At 36.4% G+C, this 27,038-nt stretch overlaps 1 protein-coding gene across 11 annotated transcripts in view; it reads right to left on the bottom strand.

The window, feature by feature from the left end:
- Positions 1-27,038, bottom strand: part of JAKMIP1 (janus kinase and microtubule interacting protein 1) — a 138,615-nt gene that overhangs the window by 42,362 nt on the left and 69,215 nt on the right. For 10 of the 11 annotated variants that reach the window (XR_003992156.1, XM_030491400.1, XM_030491401.1 and 7 more), the window contains 8 exons: positions 17,091-17,300; positions 16,289-16,408; positions 13,816-13,962; positions 12,976-13,116; positions 9,820-9,879; positions 4,563-4,691; positions 3,152-3,280; positions 897-980 (listed from right to left, as the gene is read on the bottom strand). Coding sequence is in view for 10 of the 11 variants with exons in the window: in XM_030491400.1 (XP_030347260.1) it covers positions 897-980; positions 3,152-3,280; positions 4,563-4,691; positions 9,820-9,879; positions 12,976-13,116; positions 13,816-13,962; positions 16,289-16,408; positions 17,091-17,300 (1,020 nt within the window). In the remaining variant the exon portion in view is untranslated. Of the gene's footprint in view, positions 1-896; positions 981-3,151; positions 3,281-4,562; positions 4,692-9,819; positions 9,880-11,326; positions 11,337-12,949; positions 13,117-13,815; positions 13,963-16,288; positions 16,409-17,090; positions 17,301-27,038 lie in introns of all 11 variants that reach the window. The other variant, XM_030491409.1, reaches the window with a different exon arrangement.

Raw genomic sequence — 27,038 nt, 5'->3', positions numbered from 1 at the left:
CAACTATTTTCTTACAAAGAATGACCATAAAAATGGTAATATTAACTTGGCATTATTCATAGGTTGTTTTCATTCAATGCTTCAGGATCATTAGTCTTTGAAATGTATATCTACAGGTATCTATATCTTATTTTATTACCATACACTACCTGCAATCTTAAAATTGTTATTTCAAACTATAAAACATAAAATATCATGTCCCCAGTTTTCGCAGTGCATTCTCGTTATGCGGCTGAACATCTTTTAAATGCACTCTCATAACTCTTAATCGGCCTTCCTGAAGATCCTAGACATTATTAAATATGTATCAGTAGCCACATCTTCATTGAATATTTACAATATATACTGAAGCATAAGGCCTAATTTTGTTCAGTGTGATGGTATGGGAATTTGAAAGCAGTTGGGTCCTCCAACAATTTACTCCCAGGAGAGTAACACCACAAATGGCTTCCAGTAACCAGACACGCTCAGCGGTTCACTTCTCTAGCTGAGGCATGTCTGGACGTAATTTGTTTTTTGAGTTTTTCTATGCTTCACACCAAAAATATTCTTCAGTACAAATACAGAATATTTATTTTATTGGAAGTTATAGTGAATATAAGCAAAATAGAAAACAGGAGAAAGACCTTCACCAAATGACAATGGGAACAGAATTGACAATAAATGTACACAGTTATTTTGATATGTTTTAGTGTATGATGTGTTAGAAAATGAACCTTTAATAGCATTTTCATAGCCTATATATTACTTTCCTTTATTTAAATAATTGATTGCTGGAGTAGCAATTAAGCTGCATCAGTCACACCAGCAGACCAGCAAGCAATGAAGATGGCAAGGGCACCACTGCATGCAAGGGAGAAGATGATGTGGTACAGGACATTAAGAGAGGCTTTTACCTGTCCTTTCTCGATTAGAGCTTTTTCCAGGTCTTCAATTTTTGCCTGACACCTGAGAAGATCAGCTTGCAGTTGTTCACGAGTCTAGGGGGAGGAAAAATACCAAAAATAGTGTCTATATGCATGCACATCCAGGTAGGCAGGTAGATTTATTTACACATAGAATCAAAGATGCTTTCTACCCATTTGTGGGCTGTCCAGACAGCTTTTAATGCTTTTTGTAGAACTGTAGAATTATAGAATAGTTTGGGCTGAAAGGGACTGTCAAACATCATCTAGTCCTACCTCCCTGCAACAAGGTTTCTTCCTAATGCAGTTCAGGAGGCTGCTGGCCGCCTTTGCTGCAAGGGCACATTTCCAGCTCATGTTCAACTTGATGTCCACCAGGACCCCCTATGTCCTTTTGTGCAAAACTGCTTGCCAGTAAGCCAGCCCCAAGTGTGAACTGGTGCGTGGACTTATTCTTCCCCACTTGCAGGACTTTTCCTTCCCTTTGTTGAATTTAATGAGATTCCTCTTCACACAGTTCTGCTGGCAGTTGAATGGTCCCTCTGAATGGCAGCACAACCATCTCATGTATCAAAAACTTGTCTCGGTTACGTAGCATCTGCAGACTTAGTGCAGGTGCACTCTGTTCAGTCATCAATGTCACGAAGGAAGAAGTTAAATAGTGCTGGACCCAGCATCAACCCCTGCAGTGTATCACTGGTGACGCACCTCCAGCTGAACTTTTGCCACTGAATACAACTTTTTAAGCTATTTCAGCCAATTTTCCGTTCCACCTCACTGTCCACTTGTCTAGTCTATACTTATCAGTTTTTCTATGAGAATATTAGGGGGAAAACGTCAAAAGAGTTACTAAATTCAAGATAAACAACATCCACTGCTCTCAACTCATTTTCCAAGCTAGTCATCTCATCATAGAAGGCTACCAAGCAAGTTTAGTGTGATGTCCCTTTCATAAATCCATGCTGATCACTCCCAGTCAACTTCTCATCTTTCAGATATTTGGAAACACTTTCCAGGATAATTTGCTCCATCCCTTTTCCCAGGGATCAAATTGAGAAAGACCAGCCTTTGGTTCCCCAGATCCTCCTTCTTGCCTTTCTTGAAGAGTCATATTTGTTTTCTTACAGTCCTCAGGAACCTCCTGCAATTGCCATGACCCTTCAAAGATAATTGAGAGCGGCCTTGCAATGACATCAGTCAACTTTCTCAGTAGTCAGTAATATACAGGTTCAAGCTATACTTGATGCAGAATGAAGGTCGTGAGGTGATGATGATGAAGTTCCAAGCCCTTTTGGCTATTCCTTGCCCACTTGGATGTTACATGTTCTTTGGTCATCAATCACGATAGTCATTCAAGTAGAGGGTGACTTGTAAATATGCTACATTTCTAGTCATGTCACTATCTGCAAGGTGTTGGGGTAAAGTAGAAATCTTGCCTCTAGCTAGCTCAGCTCTTTTTTGATGCCACTGCTGTTCAGTGAACAGATCCGGGGACTGAGTCAGAGCTCACCAATTCATTATGAAGTGATTTCTCTCCTCCCCCATTTGGAAAGAACAGAATGGAAAATGTTAGCATAACTTCCGCTCACTTCATCTCTGCACTAAACGCTTAAACACAATGGTAGCAGATGAGTAAATGAAAACAGAATACATACTTTCTCACATCTCAAATACCTATAGTACAGAGACTGCTGTGAGGATAAAAAAAACATCTATTTCAGAGAGAGAAAATGGTCACACATGCTGATCTAATAGGAACAACAGTTAGCTATGTACTTTTCAGTGGAAGAATACTCTCAAACTGGGATTTTAAAAATAAATCATGATTTCATATATTTGACAAAATGCTTAAAGAAAAATCTCCTTTGTCAGATTTAATATACTCATATGATAAAAGCTCCTAAGTACTTATAACAACCTATTCCCTGATTCATTTTAAATCCATCATGTTCTATCCAAATTGCAGGTTCAATTGGGATATCGTTCTCAATAACACTGTCTTATTACTAAAATCTTTAATATATTAAATCTTTAATATGTTATGCGTGCTAGAATAAAGTATGATGTCTTTGTTCTGATTGCACCTAATGAATCTAAATTGTCACCTTAATGATATCCTCTAATCCTCAAAAATATTGTGTTTTGCATTACACTGACCTGCAAAGATCTCTCTTGCTACTCCAAGTGTTTTTCAGATTTTTCAGTGATTTCAGAGTTAAAAGAAGAAATTTCAGTTTGAAAATTACCCTTGCTTCTCTCTCTGCATCCAGGGTTCCACCAACTTGTTCCTGAAGCAATGCATATGCTCTTTGCAAAGCTTGATACTCTCTTGTTAGCTGGCAGAATCTTAGTTCAGCTTCTTCTTTAGGTGTGCTCTTAATGAAGAGGGGGGAAAAAAGTAGTTTTGTATAAATATATATGATAATGGGTTTGTTTATATAGACAGACAAAAACAATAAGTAACACAACTCATACTGAGTCTCAAAGTAAAGGTTTAAAGAACTGAATTGGAAATGGAAGAAAGGTTGATTTGAGCATGATACAGAAATGAACAGATCAGTAACTGTATCTACCTTACAATTTCAGGACAGAGTAAGCAGCAACATATAGAAATGGGAAGAAACTGACTGGGGAAAAATAAGAGGGAATAGTTCTATGCATCACTGTCTTCAGCAACTCCAGAGCCAAAGGAGCTTCAGAGGTATTTGTTCTATTTGCCATGCAGTCCATCACTCCTTCCTTACTTTTTCTTCTCTACAATGCCAGGGTAAAGTATTTTACCAGCACAAGCACGCTAATATAGAAATTATTTCAAAAGACATAAGATGTTTTTTTAAATTTCCCTTTTTTTAAAGCATGAAGTATTTTTAATGTCTTATTTTTCTTTTAATTTTGAGCAACTGACATCAACACTTTCAAGGTCTTTCCTATAATGCAGAAGGCAAGAAACGTCCTTCCCTTTAATTAATTTTTGCTCCAGGAACTCAAGCTCCAAGGAAAAGAGATTACAATATTATTAGATACTAAACCTAGAAAAATAGGAAGCTTCTTGTGAGTGAGGAGCATTAGGCACAAGTTAGTGAACAGGAAAGAAAGACGAAAAAGAGCACCTAATTCATGCTTTGTCCTCAGACCCGTAATCTTTTAAAGTAGGCCTGCTGCACTGTATATCCCAGAGCTGAGACAAAACATGTCAGTGGGTATTTACTACCTATGATCATTTAAGCCTTAATGAATTAAAAAGCCTCTCGGAGTATTGTAAGGAAAGGAAGAAAATACTGGTTGTATCAAAACAGTCAAATAAATTATAAGGTTCAAAGGCAAACTATTGTCTAGTAACTATTGACTTTTGGCAAAGCAACGTGCCTATTAATTTTCTTTGACTATTAGGAAAAGGTTTGAGAAAAAACATTTTATTTTTCAGCCCAATATCTGCCAAATCTGTCAGGCAGAATATTATCTTATTAATTGTATTGCAATGACTGTGTACGTGTTACTGGACTTGAAACAAAACAAAGCAATTCTCTGCCAAATCTTTCATAGTTCATGTGGCAGAATAGCTAAAAAAATACCCCAAAAATAAAAATACTTGCATTTATACTCCATGACTATTTTTGTAGGAGTTACTTACTTAAGAACAAATCAGCTGCTACTTACATCTTCCAAATCTTCTTCTGGTGTTGCTGGTGTCCTGTCAGTTTTATCTGTGTTATATGAAGTTACAGATGATGTTTCTGAATCAAGAGATTCTTCATCAAATCCAAAAAATGTCTCCACAACATGCCTCTGAAAAGTTAGTTTTTCTTAGTTACCAGCAAAACAGTTGGAAAATCCCTATGACCCAGTAAGCAGTAGCTAAGATCTTCTCTGGCCGTTATTTTAGTATTTAGGAAAAAAAAGGTTCCACTGTAAACCCTTGTTCTCTGATTAAATGATCTACTTATTCAGCATCATCTGTTTAAGAACATTCAAGAACTGAAGTGCACATAGCACTGAGTAATTTCCAATAAAAAAACTTCTACACTTTTAGCAAAGTGTAGAAGTTAATTATCAAAATAATACCAATCTTACAAGATTCACAGTAGAGGAATGCAACATCTTTTCAGACGAAAGTAACCCAGTATGATGTAACAGATGTGGAACCAAAAGAGAAAAAATATTCTGAAGAACTATGTAGAACAAATTTCATCATTCGTACTTATTAAGAAAAAGGAAAACAGATTAATTTGTAATACTTATTTTGCAAAATCCGATTTAAAAGTGTAAATTGTTGTTTTCCACTTATTTTTTCAATACTATTATTTTGATGTTTTCAAAGATTGCTCCAATATTATGACCAACAAAAAAACCCTATGCCTGGGGAAAACCAGCATTTCAATGCAGATGTTGAAAATGTTACGAAATGTAAACAATTAAATGCATGCTTACAGAAAACTAGAGAAAATGAGTAGTCAAAGGATGTGAATAGCACAATACTCATTGTGAAAAATATGCTTCATATAAAACATCACAACTGCAATAATTCTTTCATTTTGAGACCTCTTTCCATCAGTTTCCTAACATATGCTCAGAAATCAGCAAATTTCCACAGAGAATACACTGTAAAAAAATATAAAATGGCATAAACATTGAACTAGAAAAACAGTTCTTCTAGCAGGAAAATTAAGGAGAAAAGAAAAAGTATGTTGTTGGAAAAATGGAGTCAGGTCATGAAGCATCCTAGACAGGGAGGCTGGTGGAGAGAGGTGCTTCCAAGAAGATGAAGAAAAAACCATCTATCCATCTCTATATTTTTAGCATTGCCTTGATGTTGAATCCCAGATCCTGATGTCACAGGGTTTGGTTTGTTTTTTTAGATATAAACTACAGTTTGTACATGAGGAAAAAAGAAAATAGCATTGTTGATTAAAAACCCTAAAGGATGAAAGACATTACCAGTTATTATTAATTCAGAACATCAGGCTACTTCTCGGCAAAGCCAAATTGACTGAGTGTCCGTAAAGACACATTACCCTTCTCTCATTTGTTTAGGAAGCACTGTGATCCTTTCACCATGTACAATACTTACTGGTTTTTTTGTAACTATATACTATTTTAATCCAAGTTTTATTCCAACTTTTATTGAAAATTGAAACATTTTCAATAAACAAAGATTCTTTATATTGATTTGTACATTTCTTGTTTCTGATTTATAACTTCATAACTGAGAAAATAGTCATGTAAATTGCTGAAGAATTCTGATTTAGATTCTAACACTGGCTACTGCCATGCATTTAATAGCAAGTATTTTGCATGTGGCTTTCTATTAATGTTTTCACATAATTTTAAAGTAAAATTATGCATTAATATTATAGCTTCTACTGAAGTATGGTGCTCAGTAAACATTGAAGTTTAGAATGTTATAAATCAATAGTGACACATAGACTATATTACATGTAAATTTCAATATACACCCATATTTTTAATGGTTTGGATTAGGTATACATACATATAAATAATCTGATTTCTCTGTTGCTAAAGTAGTTTCACTTTACATTTAAATATCTCATTTCCGAATACTTAATCTTACATGATGAAAATGACCCAAGATTAATTTCCTGGTGAGCTAAATCAGCAACTTCTTACCTTCATGCTTATATGTCATTTCTTGGCAGCCAGAAAAATACAGGCATACCAAAACACAGAGGCAGATAAAAAAAGAAAAATACAAAACAAGGAGTATGAACTCCATCACACCAACTTGCAGGCTTCCTACTGTCACCAACACAGTTTAGTTATTCAAGTTTAAATAAAGAAAGAAATCCATAGAGTCCTGCAGTTTCCAAACAAACTGGACAATTCTGCGTTATTTTCAAATATATGACTCCACCAATCACAAAAACATTTTAACTCCATTTTATCTATAAAAAATAAACAAAACCCCCAAAATGCTGTTTCTGGAATTTCTTAGTTGTTTCACTACCAAAATTGGTAGGGGGAAAATAAAGAAAAGAAAAAAGCATGCTTTAAACAGCAAAAGAAGGTTCACTTCTGGTACATCATTTTCCTAACTAGTGCAATGTTAAAACAAAACAAAATAAACCTAACAAAAGCCAGAACAAAAAACCACAACACCAACAAACAAACACCCCCCCCCCCCCAAAAAAATACTATCCTACAGTACCTGACTATGCAGAGTCACTATATTACTCCTCTATACACCCTGCTGCCACAGAGGACCATCCCACTGTGCTGCTCCTTTCCCCAGGGAACCCAAGCTGGTTGCCAGTGCTGTGTTATGGACTCCTATGCCCCTTGGTAATTTAAAGAGTGCTCAGCCCTAGTAGCACTAGCAACAGTAACCTAGTGCGCTTGCAGAGCTCCAGAAATGACATAGCCATCTAATTGCCCAAACAAACAAACAAAATTAAATCCTTGGTATTTTCAAAAGATTCTCAGCTGAATTGAATTTATTTAGACCCAATCAGACTATAAAGGCTACTGGACTGGACTGAGAAATCACTCACACAAGATGTCTCCAAGATGGAGAAAGGCATGTCATGGGTTCTGTCCCAGTTGACAGGAATCACCCTTAGGAAAATACTCATATTAGAAAACAAACACAGACACTGTCCAGAGTACCTCAAAAAGTAAGGAAGCAGGAGTATGAAAGTACCCATTCAGAAGAAGGTGTAGCAGCAGGTGAGTGTAGGTCTTTACCCTGTGCACTAACTTTCTGTTTATTAGGACAAAATAGGAACCTTTCCATACCTTCTAGTCTGAGCTTATCTGACCACTTTCTTGAAAACTAATTCTCATCAGTTATTTCCCTTTTCACTCTCAAGGGAAGCAGGACACAGCTGGAAATAGAAACAACTCCAGCAGCCAAACCTGATAATTTGCAGTTCTTGGTTAAATGAATTCTACCCTTTTTATCCAGACTCCTGAGACAAGTTGTTAAAACAGAGAGGCTGAAGATGGTACAATCTCAACAGCTCATCTGGGTAAATAGCCCATTCTACATAGATTGTTCAAATAAAAAAACTGTTGGAAAACTGTAGGAAACACAGCTTCCTTTTGATCCTCACAGAACAACACAGGTGACCTGGAAGGAAACCAGCCTGTATGCCAGGACTGCATTTTTAGAAGCTAGTGTCAAGAAGTGTTTAAGTTGAAAGTCAACACTGCACATACATGTGAACAGCCTACAGGTTTATAAGATGGCAGGTAATAGGACACTAATAAATACATTACTGATTACTTATTTCCTGACAGGCAATGGAAAAAGAAGTAGGAGATACGTCTGCTCCTGATCAATTTACTCTCTGGTGTATCTATCATATCATAAATAAGAAGCAAACCTCTACTAACTCTGTTGCTCATATGCACACAATTCTTAGAGTAATCTCTGCAGAAGTCCCCCAATTATAGTGTTCTTACCACATGAAGAATAGCACTGTCAGAATTTTTTTAATGACATCATATACATTTTCTCCAACCCTCATGTTAAACTCTTCCTTTGGTCAGTAAGGAAAATAATGAGAAACTACAAAAGCAGCAGCCTGCTCAACAGAGAATAGGTAAAGGGGTACAAAGTCCAGGTCAGCTGAAGTTCTATTAATAGAAGACATTTATAAGACATAAGTAAAAAATTATGTAAGTTTTCAGACTATTGAAATTAGCATCACTAGTTACTAGCTCCTAAAAATTAAATTAACTAGTTTTGTTTCATTAGGAACTTTACAGTTTAGCAAAAGATCTTAATTAATTTAGAATTGGAAAAGGGCTAACAATTAGAGAGAACTATAAAAATTACAGCATTAGTTACATATATATATTTAATTTCACGTCCCGTTCTTAAACTCACTCTCAATACACAAATTTCCAGGTATACTACACCAAGAAAGAATGGTTCAGGGTTACTGTAAACATATTTGGCATCTGTCAGCCTTCCATTGCATATCAGAAAAAGGCATGCAAGATTTATTGTAATTTCTGAATTTTTCTTTCTTCCCATGTAAAAGACACATCATTATTATTAATAATGTGAAGAAATTACTACTGAAACAAAGAACACCAAAGGATAAATTTTTCAAAATAGAGGTATTGCAGAATGCAAAGCAATAAAAAAGCACCACCTGGAGGTCACCAGAAATATACTATGCAGAACACTCTGACAACAAGCACCCGTTTGTGACAGAATGTATCTTAAGCTACCATGTATATGACAATCATCTCTCCACACTTCACTTCCATTTTTTCCCTCTCACCCCATTCTCCTCCCCTCGCACGTTCCAGGCTGCTAACGTTCAACTTCACAAAAACCAAATTATTCAGCAAAATTAATTGCTTTACGCACGTATTACAATAAACACTAAAGGTACATTCTGAAGCAAGACTTTTCTGTTTCTACAATGTAAAATTTTCTCTTGTACTTCACATTCCAGAGCAAAACAGTTTCTAGAGACAAAGTAGTTGGAATCTTCTTATTTGTATATCATATACGCAAATATCATTTCAATAACACCCCTAGAATGAAAAGTTTTCAATTGCGATTAAGCAGGTACTTGGTACGAGTATTTTAAAGGGTGTATTTTCTCTAAAAAGGACTGCGTATTTGCCCTTTGAAATGTAGTTCATTTCAAGCCATTACATGATTTAGGCCTCAAACCACTTGAATATTTATGCCACAGTGTAAGTGTAATTATATTGTTTATTTAAAACAAAACCCAAAACAAGAACACTTGTGTGCAGCACAAAACTTGCAGCTCCTGTAATCATCCTAAGAAAAAGTTATTAAGCGCTCACCAGAGAAAAGCTGAGAATTATATGAATTTTTATCACTAATTTAAGCAGAGCTTTAATTTCAGGCAGTATTTGAAACCAGTGTTGTTGATAACAATAGAAATGCATGGAAAACCAAAGGTTTACTCACCTTTGGGGGCTTCAGACTTTTCCTCCTCTGTTTTTTAGACCGCAATAACCGTTCCCTTTCCTAGAAGGAAAGAGAACATTATGGTATGGGTTTCTTTCAAAACATATATAAATATGTCTAACACAAAGAAATATGATTAAAATTTTCTTTAAGCCTATGGTTTAGCTAACACAAAGACAATGTCTTTATCTTTTTGAATAACGCCATGTTGATATAACACCATGCCGAACTGCAGCTTTATTCTTTTAGCAAACAAACCTTCAGTCATGTACTTCACACATTTGATGGAAGTCGGCAAGAAAACACTTTGTTAAATACTGGGCACAGATTTCTGACAGTTCTTTTGATTCTTCTACCAAGAAGCTCACTATTTAAACAGAATTCACATTCTCACTCCAGTGTTCAACTATCCAGAAGAAGCAGGTCTGTAGCCAAAAATTAGTCCAGTCTTAGTAATTACAAGTCATTATATCAGGCATACTCTGACATACAAGCATGCATATGCAGGTATAGTGTTACATGTGACTTATCCTCTTGGGCAAAAGTCTCAAATCCAAAGGCACTCTCAGTCTGTGTCAACTTAGTTGGTGTCTTTTTTTTTTCTACTGTGGCTTTGGAATAAGATAAAAATTAACTATATTATAACATGAGGAGGTTATAATTGGAAAAATGCAGGGATTATGAACATTTAAGTCCAAGAATACTGCTGTGAATTCCAAAGGAGGAAGAGAAGGTAAAAAATGCAAAGAAGCAAGCAAAAAACGAACCCAGCAACCCAGGAGGTGGGTGATCTGTCCCTTTGCCTTTTTCCTGATTCATTCCTTAGCTCTGCATCTCTCTTTGCAGCACCTCTATTTTTAAAAGAATTATAGCAGTTCCAAGTGCTTCTCTAGCAGTTATTGCTCACTGCATGGTATTACTCTGTTCAGTGTTATTTGCTTTACATTCAGTTCAGAAACCAGACAAATAGGAAGCTGCCAGTGGAAATCACTATAAAAGAATTTATCAGCACATTCTTGCAGGAGTGAAGTTTTGGAAATATGAAATAATTAAGAAAAGCACAACTTATATAGCACCTTTAATGTGGTTTTCAAAATAAGGAAAAGTAATGACTGAAAAGGAGGAATGGAGCAGGTATTTAAAGCTGTAGAATGATAGAATAGAATATACAATTAAGCTAAAGCTGAAAACACACAGTGGAATTTCATAGTGTTGGAGAAAAACGCTCCCTCCTTAGGTAAGAGCAATCCCTGCTTTAACCTGGGTCTCCTGCCTCCCAAGCAGGTGTCCAAACAGTTGCACTTCAGTGCAGAATGAACAAACACTTCCAAAATCCCCCTTTCTTTATGTTTATAATCTTGTTTGTATGAAAACTGCTTAATTTTCTCTCAATAATACATCAAATTATGAGAAATGAGAACAATAATAATTCCAATTAAAAGACACCATTTGCTGAATCACTAGCATCTTTTGCAATCATCTGACAGCTTTCCTTTTAAGAACTGACCAGAACACCACTGTTGTGGGAGAACTCAAGTTGATATGGCTTCATCAGCACCAAAGATATCCTACAAATGACATTGTTAATCAGTTCAGACAACCCTATTTCCCAAGATCATTGCTTTTATTTCTGTGTACCATATTGGTCTCAGCTGCAGTTAAGCAGATGACTTTTGTGTTAATCAGGTATGTGACATGTGGGTCATTCTTGATAATTATAACAAATCTGTATTCTGTAGAGGTGTGGTTGGAGACAGAAAAGGTAGCTAAAAAGCATAATGGAAGTGCACAGTCCCATTGCATTCATATGAAAGCTGAATCATCAATTATTTTGTACTGCCAACCAAAGCAATATCCTAATTAACTTAACTTAGTTCTGCAAGTGAAATAGTATCTGTAAATAGGAAACAAAGCAAAAATGAAACTGTATTTTTAAATATTTATTTATTTTACTTTCACACTAAACACAAGTTAAAACTATTTGACCAAAGTCAGGATACAATATATTTCCTCAGATTACTGGCTGAGACAGTGAAAAGAAAGTCCTTTCATATCCACTTTACACTGAAATATAAGTGACCTTATATCTGCCAAATACTGGGAATTTAGTATCACGTCACAGTTTCTGCCTGTACAGTTGTATTTGGAAGGTAAGACACATTACTCTATGAATCAGACCCTACATCATAGTCTGAGTAACATCCTACTGTGACACTGGAGAATGCACGCAGACAGCAGTCTTTGGCACTGATTACAGAGATAAATCCTCTGTCAAAATCTCAGAGGAACTGCGGAGAATAGAGACAATGTTCCAGAAAGAGCAATAGCACATCTTGCTGTCTTATCCTTTTGTATTTTCTATTTTAATTTTCGATGTTGTGCCCAATCCTTTAATATTCTATTTAAATAGAATGATCTTAAATTCGTTTTATTATTTTTGTAGCATTCAGTACTGGTATTTGAGATGCTCTGAGTCTGCCTGAGTTGTAGATGCCAGCACCAGAAGTGTGTATCATAAGTTGCACTAAATAGCACCTCTAACACAACTCTGAAGTCCTGATCAAACAGTGTAAACATTTATGAGCACCATCTTAAGCAGCCTTCACAATCAGAGGGTAGCAACTGTGCAATTCTAATCTTAAACTATGCTGCTACCTTTGGCTAAATGAGCCATGCATATTTCTCTCCACTTGTTATAAAGACAGCTTTATAATAGTGCAGTCAGCTGAGCTAGGGATACTTAATTACGTGAAATTAACGCCATCCTGCATGTTCCTTTCTTTTAGGAGAACTTCTAGATCAGGGGAATGGTTGGGTTTGCACCAGGGTCTACATCTAACACACTTTAACTGTTGGGTTTTGAGACATGTCCTTTCCTCAAGTTCCTCAGTTGTTGACAGCCAGTTCTGTAAGGTGGATGGACTGATGCACTTCTTTTCACAAGCAGCTAATAACAGGTAAATATTTTATAACACACAGATTCATACACATTCCAAAGAACTTCATTCACTACTTGAGAAATAACAAAAACCCTTCAAAACCAAAGAATTATTTCTGTATCACTGCTACAACTGATGTTAAAATATTACTCTCAAATCTTTAGCTTGCCTATAGATGTGTGTGCATGCACGTGTGTATACCAGTCATGAGCATTACCACTGTGAGATCATCAATAACATGCTGCTGTTCTTTGACTTGCAGTCTAAGGAATTCAATTTCTTGTTCCTCTCGTGTGCTGCTGAGATCATTCAAAGATGTGTGCCTCTTCAGCACTGGTTGTGCAGATAACTTTTCTTTCTACAGAAAGTAAACATAAAGAATGTTTTAAAGTGTCTTGCTGTAACAGGAAGAAAATTCTTACGTGTGATATAGTAAGTAAGATTTCTTTGGACTCATCAGTGTGTACTCCACTGAAAAATAAAGCCTCTTTCAACAACGACAAAAAATATTACACATTCTGTTTGTCTCAGTGTTAATCAATGTCGTGGTTTTGACCAAGCCGGTAACTCAGTACCATGCAGCCATTTGTGGCTCGGGATCCATTTGCATCCTGGGCGGGATGAGGAGGAGAATCTCTTGCAGAAGATATCTTAGAACAGAATCAAAGAACATAGTCTGGGACAAAATTAACAGACAAGTGAACTCAATGATCTAGCATAGTAGAGCCTTTGGCAAATGCACTCAGTTCTGACTTCTAATCATAAAAGCAGCATTTCTTAAAGCTGATTTTTAGTCATAGGCTTTTAAGGCATTCAAACAAATTTTATCTGTGATCCTTTCCTTTAACCTGTGTCAACTGATACAACACAAAGCCCATGACACACTGAACTTAGAATATGAATATTCAGCTGCACTGGCTGAATTTGACAGCTGTACCATCCCGCTATTGAGTCTCTGAAAAGTCTGTGTTAGCGTAAAGGCCTCACAAGCACTTTCACCTCAAAGTAACTATGTGCAACGTGCTCTTATAACGTGATGTCCGAGATGATTACTTACCAGTTCTACATTTTCCCTTGATAGATTTTTTATTTTCTCTTCCATTCTCTGGATACATTGCAACATATCATCATTTTTTTTGCTCAGCCTCTTATTTTTTTCTACCAAAGGCTTCAGCTGACTTTCTGTCTCCCGAGAACGTTTCAGCTGCAAAGGGCAAAGGAAAAAAGTTAGCTGTGCTTTAGTTTATAGTTGTAGGAAAGAAGAATATGAGTGTTTTCACTTGGCTTCTTTCTTCATGCATAAAGTTTAGTTCCTTTGCTAAGTGGCATTTATTACAGACTACTGCTGAACTAAGAACTACAGGAGCCCAAACAACTAAGATGTAGCATTTTTGTACAGTCTACAAAAAACACTAGATCTAGCCACTGCTCTTGGAAAAGACTTACAATGATCTGTTAAAGTTATTTCTTGAAAAACTAATCTCATTGTATATAAGCTCCTTGTGACCAACTAAATTCTCTACAATAGATTTTTTTTCACCAATTAGCTATCCCTTAGTAGGAGTAAACTCTTCCTCCTCTACTTTAAAAATCCTTATACCTAATGAGTAATTAGAGCAATAAGAAAATCAGCCAGAGGGCATAGATTCAATCTCAGCATTCTGCTGACATTTTCAGGCTGCTCAATTTTGTTCCTGTGGTTTTACGATGTTAGACAATTATGTGAAGCAAATTACTGCCCTTTCTTCCATTTGTGCATGTTCAATAATTCATACTTTTTATTTCACTAATCCTTGAGTTGTTTTGTTTGTAAAAAAAAAAATAAAAAAAATAAAAAAAAAATCTATTTTCCCCAATCAAAAGTCTGTTAAATTTACTGAGTTTTAACTGGAAATGAGAAAAAGATAATCTTTATCCTTAGATCATTTCACTGAGTATTTAGCCTTCCCTTTCATTCTCAGGAAAAAACTATTTTTCACAGTGCTTATCACACAACCTTACTGATATTATTGGTTTTATCAAATATTGTCTCACAATATGAGAAAAGCTTTCCATATCTTTTCCAAAATATATTTCTTATGTCTTTAAGTCAAGCATCAAGAAGAGCATGACTGAGTCGTACATGCCCTCCATCTAGAGGGATGCTGAAGGGTAGATGTTGCAGTACTTCATCATTTCTTCAGGGATGTCTTAAATGACTTCTGTCCACAGAAAGGATTAGGAGGCTGAATTATCTTGTCTTTATATAACACAATCTTTAAAAAAGGTAAGATATTCTTGAGAGTACAGAGCAGAGAAAAGCAACTGTACCAGTAAAAGTGCAGGACAAAACCGCAAAATGACAAACACTCAGCACCTATGCAAAGTAGGGAAAAAGATGAACTATACCCAGGCTAAACATATGTTCTTCCTACCCCAAGAAACTTAAATTGTTAATAAGGAATTAATTTTTGTCATATGAAAAGGCAGTTTAGACCATAGAGCTATTCAAAGAGGAAAAGTTAAAAGAAAAAAGACATGATTACATCCTAAATTCATCTGATTTTAGTCTAGCATTGTTCAGGTGACTTCACCAGTCTAGATTCTGCCACGGTGTTGGACAAGAAAATTAAAAAAATTAGTTCTTCTGATAATCATTGAGATGTCACAAGTGAATTAAGCCCTTTTATCATAAAGCAAAGTCTTCATATCTCAACATGAAGAGCTATGATAAAGCAAGAGAGGGATGTCAATGCTTCACTCACCTATAGGACTAACACGTGGCAAGAGTGCCCTCCCCTTCTGCTCTCACCATACATAATAGCATTATTTTAGAATCTGATATATAGGTTGCATGATGGAAAAATTCCATCTCATTGGAATGAAAAAGTCCTTTCTTCTGCCACTAGAATTAGGGCATTACAAGAGGATGTGTAAAAATTCCTATTGTTAAAACATACCTCCCATTGCAGTCAATGAGAGCTTTGCTGTTAACCTCAGTACAAGCAATTATGTAGTTATGCAGGCTAATAAAATTCATTCTTAAAATTCCTGTCATATCCTTTCTTTTTAAGTTACTATCACTCTCCTAGGAGAATTTCCCTTACTTAAGAGATTTCCCTTGGGAAATGGCAGATTTTTCATCAGTAACACAAGAAAGCTTTTTTTAACACCCAGCTAGCATACGCATGTCACAAAACCAATGTCAAATTTCAAAAAGATTAATACAGTGATGTAAGTGCATAGATTATGCGTGTTTTACACAATATCATTACACAGTGCCACAGGCAAGCTACCACTCAATTTGAATACAATGACTCCAAAGTAAAGCTATAATTTTTTATTTTTCTGAAACAAGAGAGATTCCATCCATGGGTTTTATGGTTACAAAGTGAATTTCTATAGAAATCTGTGTTATATCTGGCTATAATTGATTGAGGCAAACCAGGACTAACTTGTAAATTATTTATAAGACTGACTTTCCAACATTAAACCTTTTACCATAAAGATGCCCTCCCAGTCACCATCTGTGTTATTACTAATTAATTTACCAGTTCGTTTCTTTCATCTGCTAAGAGAGTGTTTCTGTCTTCCAGCTTCCTTATTACAGCATTCAGTTCAGCGATTTTTAACTGAAATCTCCGCACATCTCGTTCATCCAAATGCTGCTCCTTTACATCAAAAACATACAGATATATAAAATTACTTTTCAAAAATATTTTACTATCCATAATTTAATATCATGGCTTAATGAGTAGATTGTGTAAATTTAAGATAGACTCATAGTCAATGTCTGCAAAACTTACTTTAATTAACTGAAACAATAAAGTATCATTTTGTGGAATTGCTACATGATATATTACATTGAAAGTGTCTACTTGTGAAATGTATGTAAAGGTTTAACAATTAAAAAAGAGGCAGCTAGCAAAATAATTTTTCATGTATTACCAGTTACTACTCACCAGATTTCTCACTATCAGCTATAACATGTCCAGCGCATATGACACAGATTAAAATCACCTGGCTCGGTTTTTGATATGTATTATCTATTTGCCATTGGCTGAAATAATTCATAAACTTATGAAATTAATAGCTAAGAAAATAATAGGATTCTCAGCTGAAGCTCACAATGTGAATTCTAAAAGTTCTATATCCACATATTTTTCAACATTCTGTGAAATTCAAGAGGCCCAAGTTTTTCCTGAATCATCAGTAAAACATTACAGTGCAGTGCAGGGTCATTTACCATTAACTGGTCCTTCTAGTATTTTTAAAGTAATCACAAAACCAATGTGAACACCCAGACAGCAATTATCCTGGGTTGAACTTCTGAAGAAAACACAATTTTCTTACCGGGCTTCCCATCAGTTCGGTGATATCCCCCACTCCTGCAGGCAGCTCTCTCTTAGGACTACTGTGGTATCGTTCTGCCTCCTTCACTTGGACAAGCTGTTCATCCAAAGCTTCTTTCTGAAGGAGCAGTTTCTGAGTATGGCCTGCCTGGACACCAATGTCTTTCTCTAGAGCCAGAATCACCCTGTCTTTGCCTTTTATTTCATCCATCTGGAAAGAAATAAAGAAAGAAGGAAGTTTTGTAACATCTCCAGTTGTTCACTGCATGCATACCCACAAACTTGCAGAAACAATGTTCTGTTTCTCTCGGAATTATACCAGCACCCAAACTGTGGTTGCTAAAAAGAAAATGTATCTCCTCTGAATCCTTTTCCCCTCCCCTTAAAAAAGTTTCATCCTTCACTTAATCATGAGTTTTCTCAGTACAGTCACAGCTCAAGAGACAAACAAAAACAGATGCAAACATACACTGAAACATAATTTATAGCCACTGAAATCACCCACTTCATCTAAGGACAAACACTTCTATAAACAGAAGAAAGATCTCACTTCACTCTGTTTCAGAGAGGAAACAGGGCTAGTATAAGATAAGACAAACACACCCTTTAAAACTCACCTGGGCTTTGTTTCAAAGCTTGAGCCATACACATTTGCCCCTTTGTGACTCCCTCTTTATTAGTGAAAATCACACGTGGTGAATCTCTTCACAGACATTTAAAAATTAGTAGCATATACAGGCACACACCTTTAAACTTAAAATCTTAAGCATACCTATGTATTTTATGTGCCCTTGTTTTAAGATTCACATGAGGACTAGTCTGTGTATAGAATAAAAAAAGCAAAGGCTCACAGCATTAGAATAAAGAGTAGGAATAAATAGTTCTTAAAGACCCTCTATGGTTACCGAACTGTGCTGTTCCTACATCTCCATACCAAATAAAGCATACTGGTAGCAGAGATATATTGCAGCTCTCCTAGGATTTGTCCCTGGCAGCATCAGTGTTAAATTCACTTTGGTACTATTCCAAATGCTAGAGGAAGTGACAATCTGCAGCAGTTTCTATAGAAACAGATTTCTTAACAAGAATGTTAACTATTAATGAGATATTTATTGGAACTCTGCTGTATCATCTCCTCCAGTTTACTAAAGTATTTCCTTGGCCAACATAAACCCATCATATTATAACCTTATCTGAAAAAAAAATAAATCATGAACTTGTTAAATCGTATATTTGTTGTTTATTAGTCCTACAGCCACAGAAATCCTTTATGTCAAGGTACACAAAAAAAATCCCAAAACACGTTAGAAGTAACTTATAGTTAAGTCTGAGTGATGTACAAGATTAACACAATCAGATTACACAATCAGATACAATTTGCTTCTTCAGGATTCTTGCCTTACTCCTTTCACAGACTACAAAGCAAGCGAAATTTGTTGGTGGACAGACCCTGAGTGGCAGGAGATGGCCTGGATGAACCAAGTCAAGTCATGATCTATATAAAATATAAAAAGGTCAGATTCGAAGTGAATAAACTGGTCTAGACTAATTTTAGGTTCCAAATGGAACTGATGAAGGTAGGTTCTGATGGTGCTTTCTTTCCTGATTTGGGAAGGTTGCTGGGTCTCAGTTCCTCATCCAGTAAAAAAGTACAATACTTCCCAGCATGTTAAATCAGATTTGGGAGACTTTCAAGTATGCCAAAAAGGACTTGCAGGAGAAGAATGCAGTTTTTATTAATGGAAGAATTTGCAACATGCAGAGTTTCAGAGGGACTGTGCAGTGAACAGCAATGACAAAAATTAAGCAGCTGCCTCATTTACTGAATGCTATCTGTCATGCACACTGATCTATCAGGGACGCCTTGGGAGGAAAAAATGTCATGTAACTAAATACTATGGGCAGTTTCACTTTCAATTACACAGGTGTTCACACTGAACATTTATGTTTTTGAGATAGGAATTTGTCCCTGCATGCATACATTTAACAAGGAAGAACCAAGGTTACATAGGCAGCCTTGATTTTAGTTGCCCAATTAGCAGTACATTTTATACTCTTCATATTCTCACAACTTGAATGGCAAATGGAATGACTTAGGTTTTAAGTTGGAAGAGAAAAGAAAGCAACAATCTCAGTACAGACTGCTACTTGCTGAACCTCACAGAACAGATCGTTTGGAACAGATGTGGCCAGTGAAATCGTGCCTATCATGCCCTTCACCCTTCACACATTTCCACAGATCAAAGCACGCAAGCTCACACACATTAAAAAGAAATGCCATGAAAGACTGTGGTGCTGGGGTGGGGGTCAGGGAAAGGCAGGAATGAAGGCAGATCTTCCTACTAGTGGTTTTTTCTACCATAAAATCTACAATCTACATGTGGTGAAACTTTTGGAAAAAAGAACATCCTATGTTTCAGTCAAATAAAAAAATCTCTGAGACACTGAAATTAATTAAAATTAGCAATATAATAGCAATGGCTGCACATACCTTTTCATTTGGGGCTTACATTTTAAGTTACAGGTAGGCACCAGAGAACCTCCGACTCATGTAAAAATATGCCCATGCACACACACACACAGAGCATTGCAATAGTGCTTATTTTTTTCATAAGTGCAAGCTAGGAGAAAGAAGAATTTCTAAGCAACAAACTTTTCACATACCCATAAAGATGAATAGAACTGCAGCAGTAACACCTCTGCCTTCTGTTTCAGAAGTCTGGGGCACAATACAATTCTCCTTTACTCAAGGAGACAGTTACACCTTTGATTTCTCTAATGTAACTGCAGCAACCCAGCCAATGTCTCAATTTTCTTAAATCTACCCCAGTGCCTGACCCAAAGATTTACCATCTTTCTTCAGACTTGCACACTACAGAGCAAACTTGTTCATCTTCCCTGTCTGCTTTCTTAACAGAGAGTACAAATTACTCCAGAGAGGGGAAAAAAGAGGAAGAGAAATGTTTTACAGGGATGCAACATCCCTCACTTCCACATGGGAGTGATGACAGGTGAAGGGTTAGGCAGGCAAAGAAAGAGGAGGTACAAGATTAGGAAAAGGAGATATATCATTTAGGTTTAAACTGAGCATAAGCTGACAAGAGAAGAAAGGTCGAACACTCCCAAAAGACTTTAGCTTAGCCTAGTTTTGTATTTTTTAATAGTTGTAAAAGCTCAAAGTTGCCATGCCAGTTCTGTATCACTGGAGAACTACTCTTTCCTCAAATTCCTGCCACCTTCAGTTACACAAAGAAAAAGAAGTTGGCAGCACAAAGGAAAACACCTTTATGCAATTAGACCATGTATGAACGTCTTTATTTTAGTGGGGAGAGGAGTATCTTCCATTAGGTAAATGAAAATCAAAACGGATTAATCTGGGTTCCCTGCTGCTTGCTTTTTTGTTGTTTTTGTAGAAGCAACACAGCCATAGCCAAGATTGTCTAGAAATCCACGTGGTCTAAAAGAGAAGGGACATTTTTTATTAGACCAAATGACAGAGTTGGAAAGAAAGCTTTCAGGTGAACAAGCCCTTCAGCAGAATAAGAAGCTGTATGCTTAAAAGCTTCTCAACTTTTGCACCCATATAGGTTTGATTTTCCCACAAATGTGTTGGTCACTTTCTGTCTCTCATATGTGTATATATGTCCATTCACAAACACATGCAGTGTACATATACATGCACACATACATATACACATTCACATTTTGAGATATTTTCCAATTATCATTTATGAATACTGTAGACAAGCTGAACATCATTAGCTTTTATGATACTAAGTGAAATAATTAATGGTCCTCTCATGACCACCAGGGTTTCACTCTGTATCCTACTACTACAATGTTCCTTCGCCAGACAGCATCCAGAATTTGTTACTTTACATTTACTTTAAAAATGCTGAGCATTTATTTCTTTTTCATGCTTTTTAATGTCTGTTTTACCTCACTATTGAGCCATCCCCAAACTATTTATCACTTACATAGATAAAACAGTTGTTATCTTTAATTCTGTTCTCTCCCAGGTGTAATTTGATTACATCTAAATACTCTTTTTGCCTATCAGGTCTAAAATCCATACACACAGAATTTTACCTGAGTTCTTATGTCATGCCTTAGTCATTGCCACATTCTCTTTTCTGACCTTAAATGCCTGCCCACTATTCAATGTGAATGCTGCTGTTAATGATGATCTTTTCACAAAACTCTCATCTCCGGATTCTCTAAGCTGATTTTCTTTTTAGTACATTAAACAACAACAACAAAAATCACTCTCCATGTCAAAGCTGTTCACAGCCTGACTGGAGTCCATACATCCCTTATTTAAGATTAGGGAGCTATGTCTGCTCCCCAGTATCTGTTTGTCATATATGCAGTCATGCATTTTCATGTTTTCTCCCATGCTTCAAGGGACCTACTTGATGTTCCTACTTCAAGGAACACTCCAAAATATTCACCTAGTTACCTGACTGACCTTCCTCAAACTCCTCCTATATTTCATTTTCCATGACACCTTTAAAGTACAAAGGAAATGATGAAAAAACTGTAAATGCTGCTTTTGTGTATTCCTCCCTGTAGAGCTATTTATTTGAGACATCTCACTAAGATATAAAGGGTAGAGACCATCTTTTCTTCTTACATGTTCAGCACAATGAGATCCCAAACCATACATTGGGCTATTGGTATTATGTGGTATCAAATAACAGGTATTATGTTAAATCAAATATATTACCCCAGAAAGTCCTTCTGCCTGGCTGCCTTGGTTTAAAATTCGTTCTCAGTTTAAAATTAATTTTCCCACTTTTTGCAGCTACACAACAGGGTCACATGAACTCTTTCACATTCTGTTTTGCATGGATTTAAAAGCATTTTAGAATAGCCACACTTTATGCATGGTACAATTCAGAACAAAAAGTCTGTGATAGGAAGGCAGTGGAGCAACATGAGGTTAGAACATTTTCAACTACATGCTTTGACAAGAAAAGTAGCAGAAATACTCTCTGAAAGAGGATTTTAAAGAAAGTAAGATCATCCACAAGCAGCTGAGGAGCAAAATTACTAAGAAATCATCTTGGATGGCATAATAACTCTGATGCTCTTTGTTAAAATCACAGCTTTCTGAAGTATTGTTTCATGATTAATGGGTTTTGTGTTGCTCAAATGTTAGGTGCTGAACATAGCAGTTACCTGCATTATATCAATGAAGAGCTAGCACTTATAGCCTGTGTCAAAATTACAGTGTTAAGAGCAGGTATCTAATCGCCTCCTAACAGCTAAGAGAAACGAGCAGAAATAAGTGTTTTAACAATATTTATCAAACATGAAATAGAACCAAGCCAGCCATTGGAAAAAAGTATCCCCTGCCAATTATCCCACACTTCAATAGCTACTGTGAAAGAAAGTCAGAGACCTTTGGGGAACTTTAGTATCTCACAAAGTTGAAAGAGAAATTCCCAGGGAATTAAAAGCTAGATCTACCAAGGCAGTGACATACTCAGTTTTCAAAGTGGAAAAAGCCAGCTGCTGCACTGCCAAGTGTCAGACTTTCCTCTTTACTCATCCTTATCAAAGTTATCTCCTAGCCAACTGCAGAAGAAAATTCTACAGTGCTTTTCCCCAGAAGAAATTGAATGAATCTTTATACTAAATGCTTGACACTGACAATAGGAGTAACTTGGCAGAAGGATTGCTAGTTACTAGTAAAAGAAAAACCAACACAAAACAAAAAAAAAAATAATAAAAGAAAAAAAATCAGTTACAGATAGAACTAAATGGAATTAACACCTTTTACATTTATAAAGGGATACTAAGACCTAACAACAGCAACCCAAGCTGAAAGCCACCTGGAGGGAGGAATTAAACTATTCCTGCATTGTGCATAGCATTATGTGCACCAGACATGGCCACTTATTTAAATAAATGTTTGCTTCTTATTTAGGAATATTAGAGGAAGAGGGAGAAAAGATGCCAGTCATCCAGTGGTCTAGACACAGGTAGTTGGGACTTATTCTTAATTTCCTGTGGAATTTCTCTAAATCAATATTTTATTCCAATAGCTTTTCCCACATATTTTTTGAAATATGTAAATCTCATAGGTAAGGCAGATTTTAAAAGTTTTGATAAATTGTAAAGAAACACCATAGGGGCAGACACTTCCAGAACTTACTGATAGGAGGTTTCTCACATCTTTCTCAAAAGCACCTTGCATTATTGTAGCTGACAACAGTCCTGACTACCGGATCTCTCCTGTTACCTATTACAAGTGTTCTTTCACAGAGCTATGATGAACAAGTAGTTCAAAAAGATGGAAAATGCAACAGGACTAACTAATACAAACTTAAGGAGATTTTTGCCCAGGTGCCATATCGTACATAATTTCTGTGGGTTTTAATACTGTTCCATATTTTGTAAAGAGATACGAAAGTCAGATTTGTGACCTACCATAGCAGAGTCCTTGGAAAATACTAATAATAAACACAAAATGTTGAGCCTGCACTATAAAAAGGTTTCATTAGATCTGCTTGATTCAGGAAAAAACAAGGCCTGGGTGGAATGCTGCCCTATCAGCTCCTGAGAGGACAAGCATAAATCTTCAGAGGATGGAAAGTAAAGTATTATTTGCAGTCAGTCCTAAAATGCTGGAGGTGGTGATGGATCTTTGCAGAAGATCAGCTCAGCCTTGGAATGCAGCTGAAACACGTGTCTCAAACAGATGGTAAAATCCAGGGAAGCAGCCTACAATTTGATATCAGCAGCTGTGTGTGAAATACATGCGGGTTTAAGGAGCTGATAAGAAGCATGCTACAGCAGGCTCTACCCAACCATGCATGACTGCACGCACTTGGATTATTCAAAATTCAGCTTTCCAGTCTCAAAATTGAAGATTTTGGTTAGAAATCAAAACTCATGTGTGCCACTGCATAAGTGAAGTGAGAAAAGCCAGATTCCGTACTTCTCAGGGCAGCAGAGGACCACAGAGTGCCCCAACTGTCCCTCTGCAGCAGAACTTTCAGAGAAACAAAAGGTCTCTGCATCACCCTCACTGCTGAACATAACTTACAGATATGAATTTCACTACCCTAAAATAGCAAAATCCTAGTAATGGGTATGCAGGAGGAAGTGCATGCTATCAGAAAATAATTGCCACCACTGCAAAAGATGCAATTTGGGGTTTTCTTTATATCGAATTATTTTTCATTTTTTCATGTTTTACTGAAAAATAATTGCTGAATCTCTTGGAAGGTAAAAGCATCTTATTTGGTCATCTAAATTTTATCCCTCACAAACTAAAGGGAATAACACATTTTAATAACTTCATCAACTGCCTGGGTGAAGAAATGGAATGCACCATCCCCAAATGTGTGGATGATACAAAATTTGGGAGAGCTGTTACTACTGTAGAGGACAGGAACACCATTCAGAGGGACTTTGACGTGTTGGAGAAATGAGTCAAAAAATCCTTATAAAGTTTGCCTTAGACAGATACAACATCCTGGCCCTGGGAGGATTTATATTCCTGCAGCAGAAAAGGACACCAATTGAAGTTGGCAGTTCTGCAAGGAGGAGAATGAAAAAAGAAAAGAAAAAAGGAGAGACACTGGTGTCCTGGGTGACAAGTTGAATATGGCTCAGTGGTGAGAGCTTGCAATGATTGAAGTTAACCTGATACTGAGCCAAATCACGAAGACAGTAGCCAGAAGATAGAGAAGTGATTTAGCCTTTCATTAAGCACTTGTGAAGCCACACCAGGAGCAGCACAGCCACTTTGTGGCTCCCCAGCACAAAAAGAGGTATTGACAAACTGGCACAAGTGCCATAAAACTGGAGGAAGGCCAGTAAGACCACTATGGGGCTGCAGCATCGGGCATTCAAGGAGTGGGTGAGGGAGCCAGGCTTGCTCAGCCAGCAAAAGAGAAGACTGCAGGATGCATTACAATTGCAGATATCCATTCAACTATCTAAATATGGAGATGAACTAGGCAGACGCTTCTCAGAGACGCACAGCAAAAGGACAAGGGTAGCAATCAAAGGAAAGAGGAAGAAAGAAATTCCACAGTGCCTGGGCACTGGGGCAGGTTGTCCCAGAGACCACAGATCTCCACCTTTGGAGATTTTTCAAGTTGGAATGGAGGAGGCCCACAACAATCTGATCCAACTTTCAAGTCAGCCCTGCTCCAAGCAGGATATTGGACCAGATGACCCCAAGAGGACCCTGCAGTTCACATATGGAATGCCAATGCTAAGCAACACGCTAAGGACTCATGGGCAAACACATTAAGAGCTGTGCAAAGTTAAAAAATACTAACTTGTGAAGGACTGCAGTTGAAATTTGAATTTGTCCTGAACTGGAACAAACTAATTCTTAATTCTGAAAATTTGTTATCCTCAGTCTTTCAGAACCTTTCACTTAAGCCATGAGATACAGTGTTACACACAGATACAGAAATGAAATAATATTTTTTAAAAAACACTATATAAATGTGTACTTAAACATATTCCATAAAAGAGTTTTTCCCGGTGAAACTGCCTTGATATTTACCTGTAAACAGTGCTTAATCTTTGAAAGTTTGAAATGTAGTCTTCCAGGTACTGCATTACATGTATTTGGCAAACGCCAAGCAGAAGAAAGGCCCACATTGAAAGGAGTCTTTAAATTATGAAACTAGATAATTTGGACTAAGGAGACTAAGAACACTTCAATAGTGCATCTATCTTCATTCTTGGTCGTGGCTGACAAGGAACTTCTGAAAATCATTCCCAGAACCAATTTTTTTTACTTTGATTCTATTGACAGCAAAAGGAATTTTTTCCAGTAATGTCACATTACTCTTCAGACATTTTTTATGAGGTTATTTTAGAATACAATTGAAATAAGCAAATTTAATTCACCTGATATACTGTGTGTCCTCTTAAACATGGATCTTATTGTGTATCTTGTAAGATCAGTGGAATTTTTTACACTTTTGTTTTTCAGAAAACTGGGACTATTTTACACTAAAGTGAAATAAGTTTTTAAGTTAAATTCAATCCATGCTGTTTAGCAATATTTAAATATTGTGTTTCTATTAACAGTTTCTGACAAAATAAACACTCAGTTCCCTTCTTATTAAAAAATACTATAAGTGAATAAATCAGTGATAACATCATTCAATATACCTTTAATGATTGTGTTTTTGCATATATTTTCCAAGGCAAGCACTGGGAAGTGTTCATTGTTCTTATCTCTGCAAAAACAGTATCTAGAGAAACGTGTCTTGCAAAGTAAAAGCCTTCTTAAAAACAGTGTGCAGGTAGTCTCAGAATGAATGTGACCTCTAACTAATATGATATACTTAATATTCATGCCTTCCTTTACAGCTGTGCTGATAACAGAATAAGGTTGATCTGTTTCTGAAACTCACCACCAATTTGAACATGCCACTTCAGCAATTTCAGGTAAAAGAGAAACTTTTGAAAGCTGGAAGCTAACTTTAAAAATGGTTTTAAAACCAAATAATTAGTTAAATGGCAAGCTTGAAGCCCAAGAAAAACTGACTGAAACAACCTGTTATTTTGTGGACTTTTTTATACTTAGATTAAAACATTTAATACCCCTGTAGTACAGTTCTGCTCTTCAAGCTACTTTAGAAACACAACTTAAACTCAACTGCTCTTCATCATTAATCAGGTCTGTATTAAATGTACTTTGTACCAGCCTAGACCTCAGAATGAAACCAGACATACTGCTTACAAAGATGCCATTAAAACAGAAGCCTATTGACACAGTTAGGTATATACATGCTCGCCTATGCAGCCCTCAGCTGAATGTATGCTTTGGGGCACTTGATACTGAAGGTCCCTGAATGAAAAAGTACAATTATGATGATGTATATATTTAAAAAAAATAAAAAATAAATCCATAAAACCAGGCTTTAATATTTTTCCTTCATGCAGATTATTTTTCAGTTTCCTATTT

Source organism: Strigops habroptila, chromosome 7 (genome assembly GCF_004027225.2).
Source record: "Strigops habroptila isolate Jane chromosome 7, bStrHab1.2.pri, whole genome shotgun sequence".
Classification (NCBI taxonomy): Eukaryota; Metazoa; Chordata; class Aves; order Psittaciformes; family Psittacidae; genus Strigops; species Strigops habroptila.
Note: the sequence above shows the minus strand (reverse complement) of the source record. Positions and strands in the feature narration are given on the sequence as shown.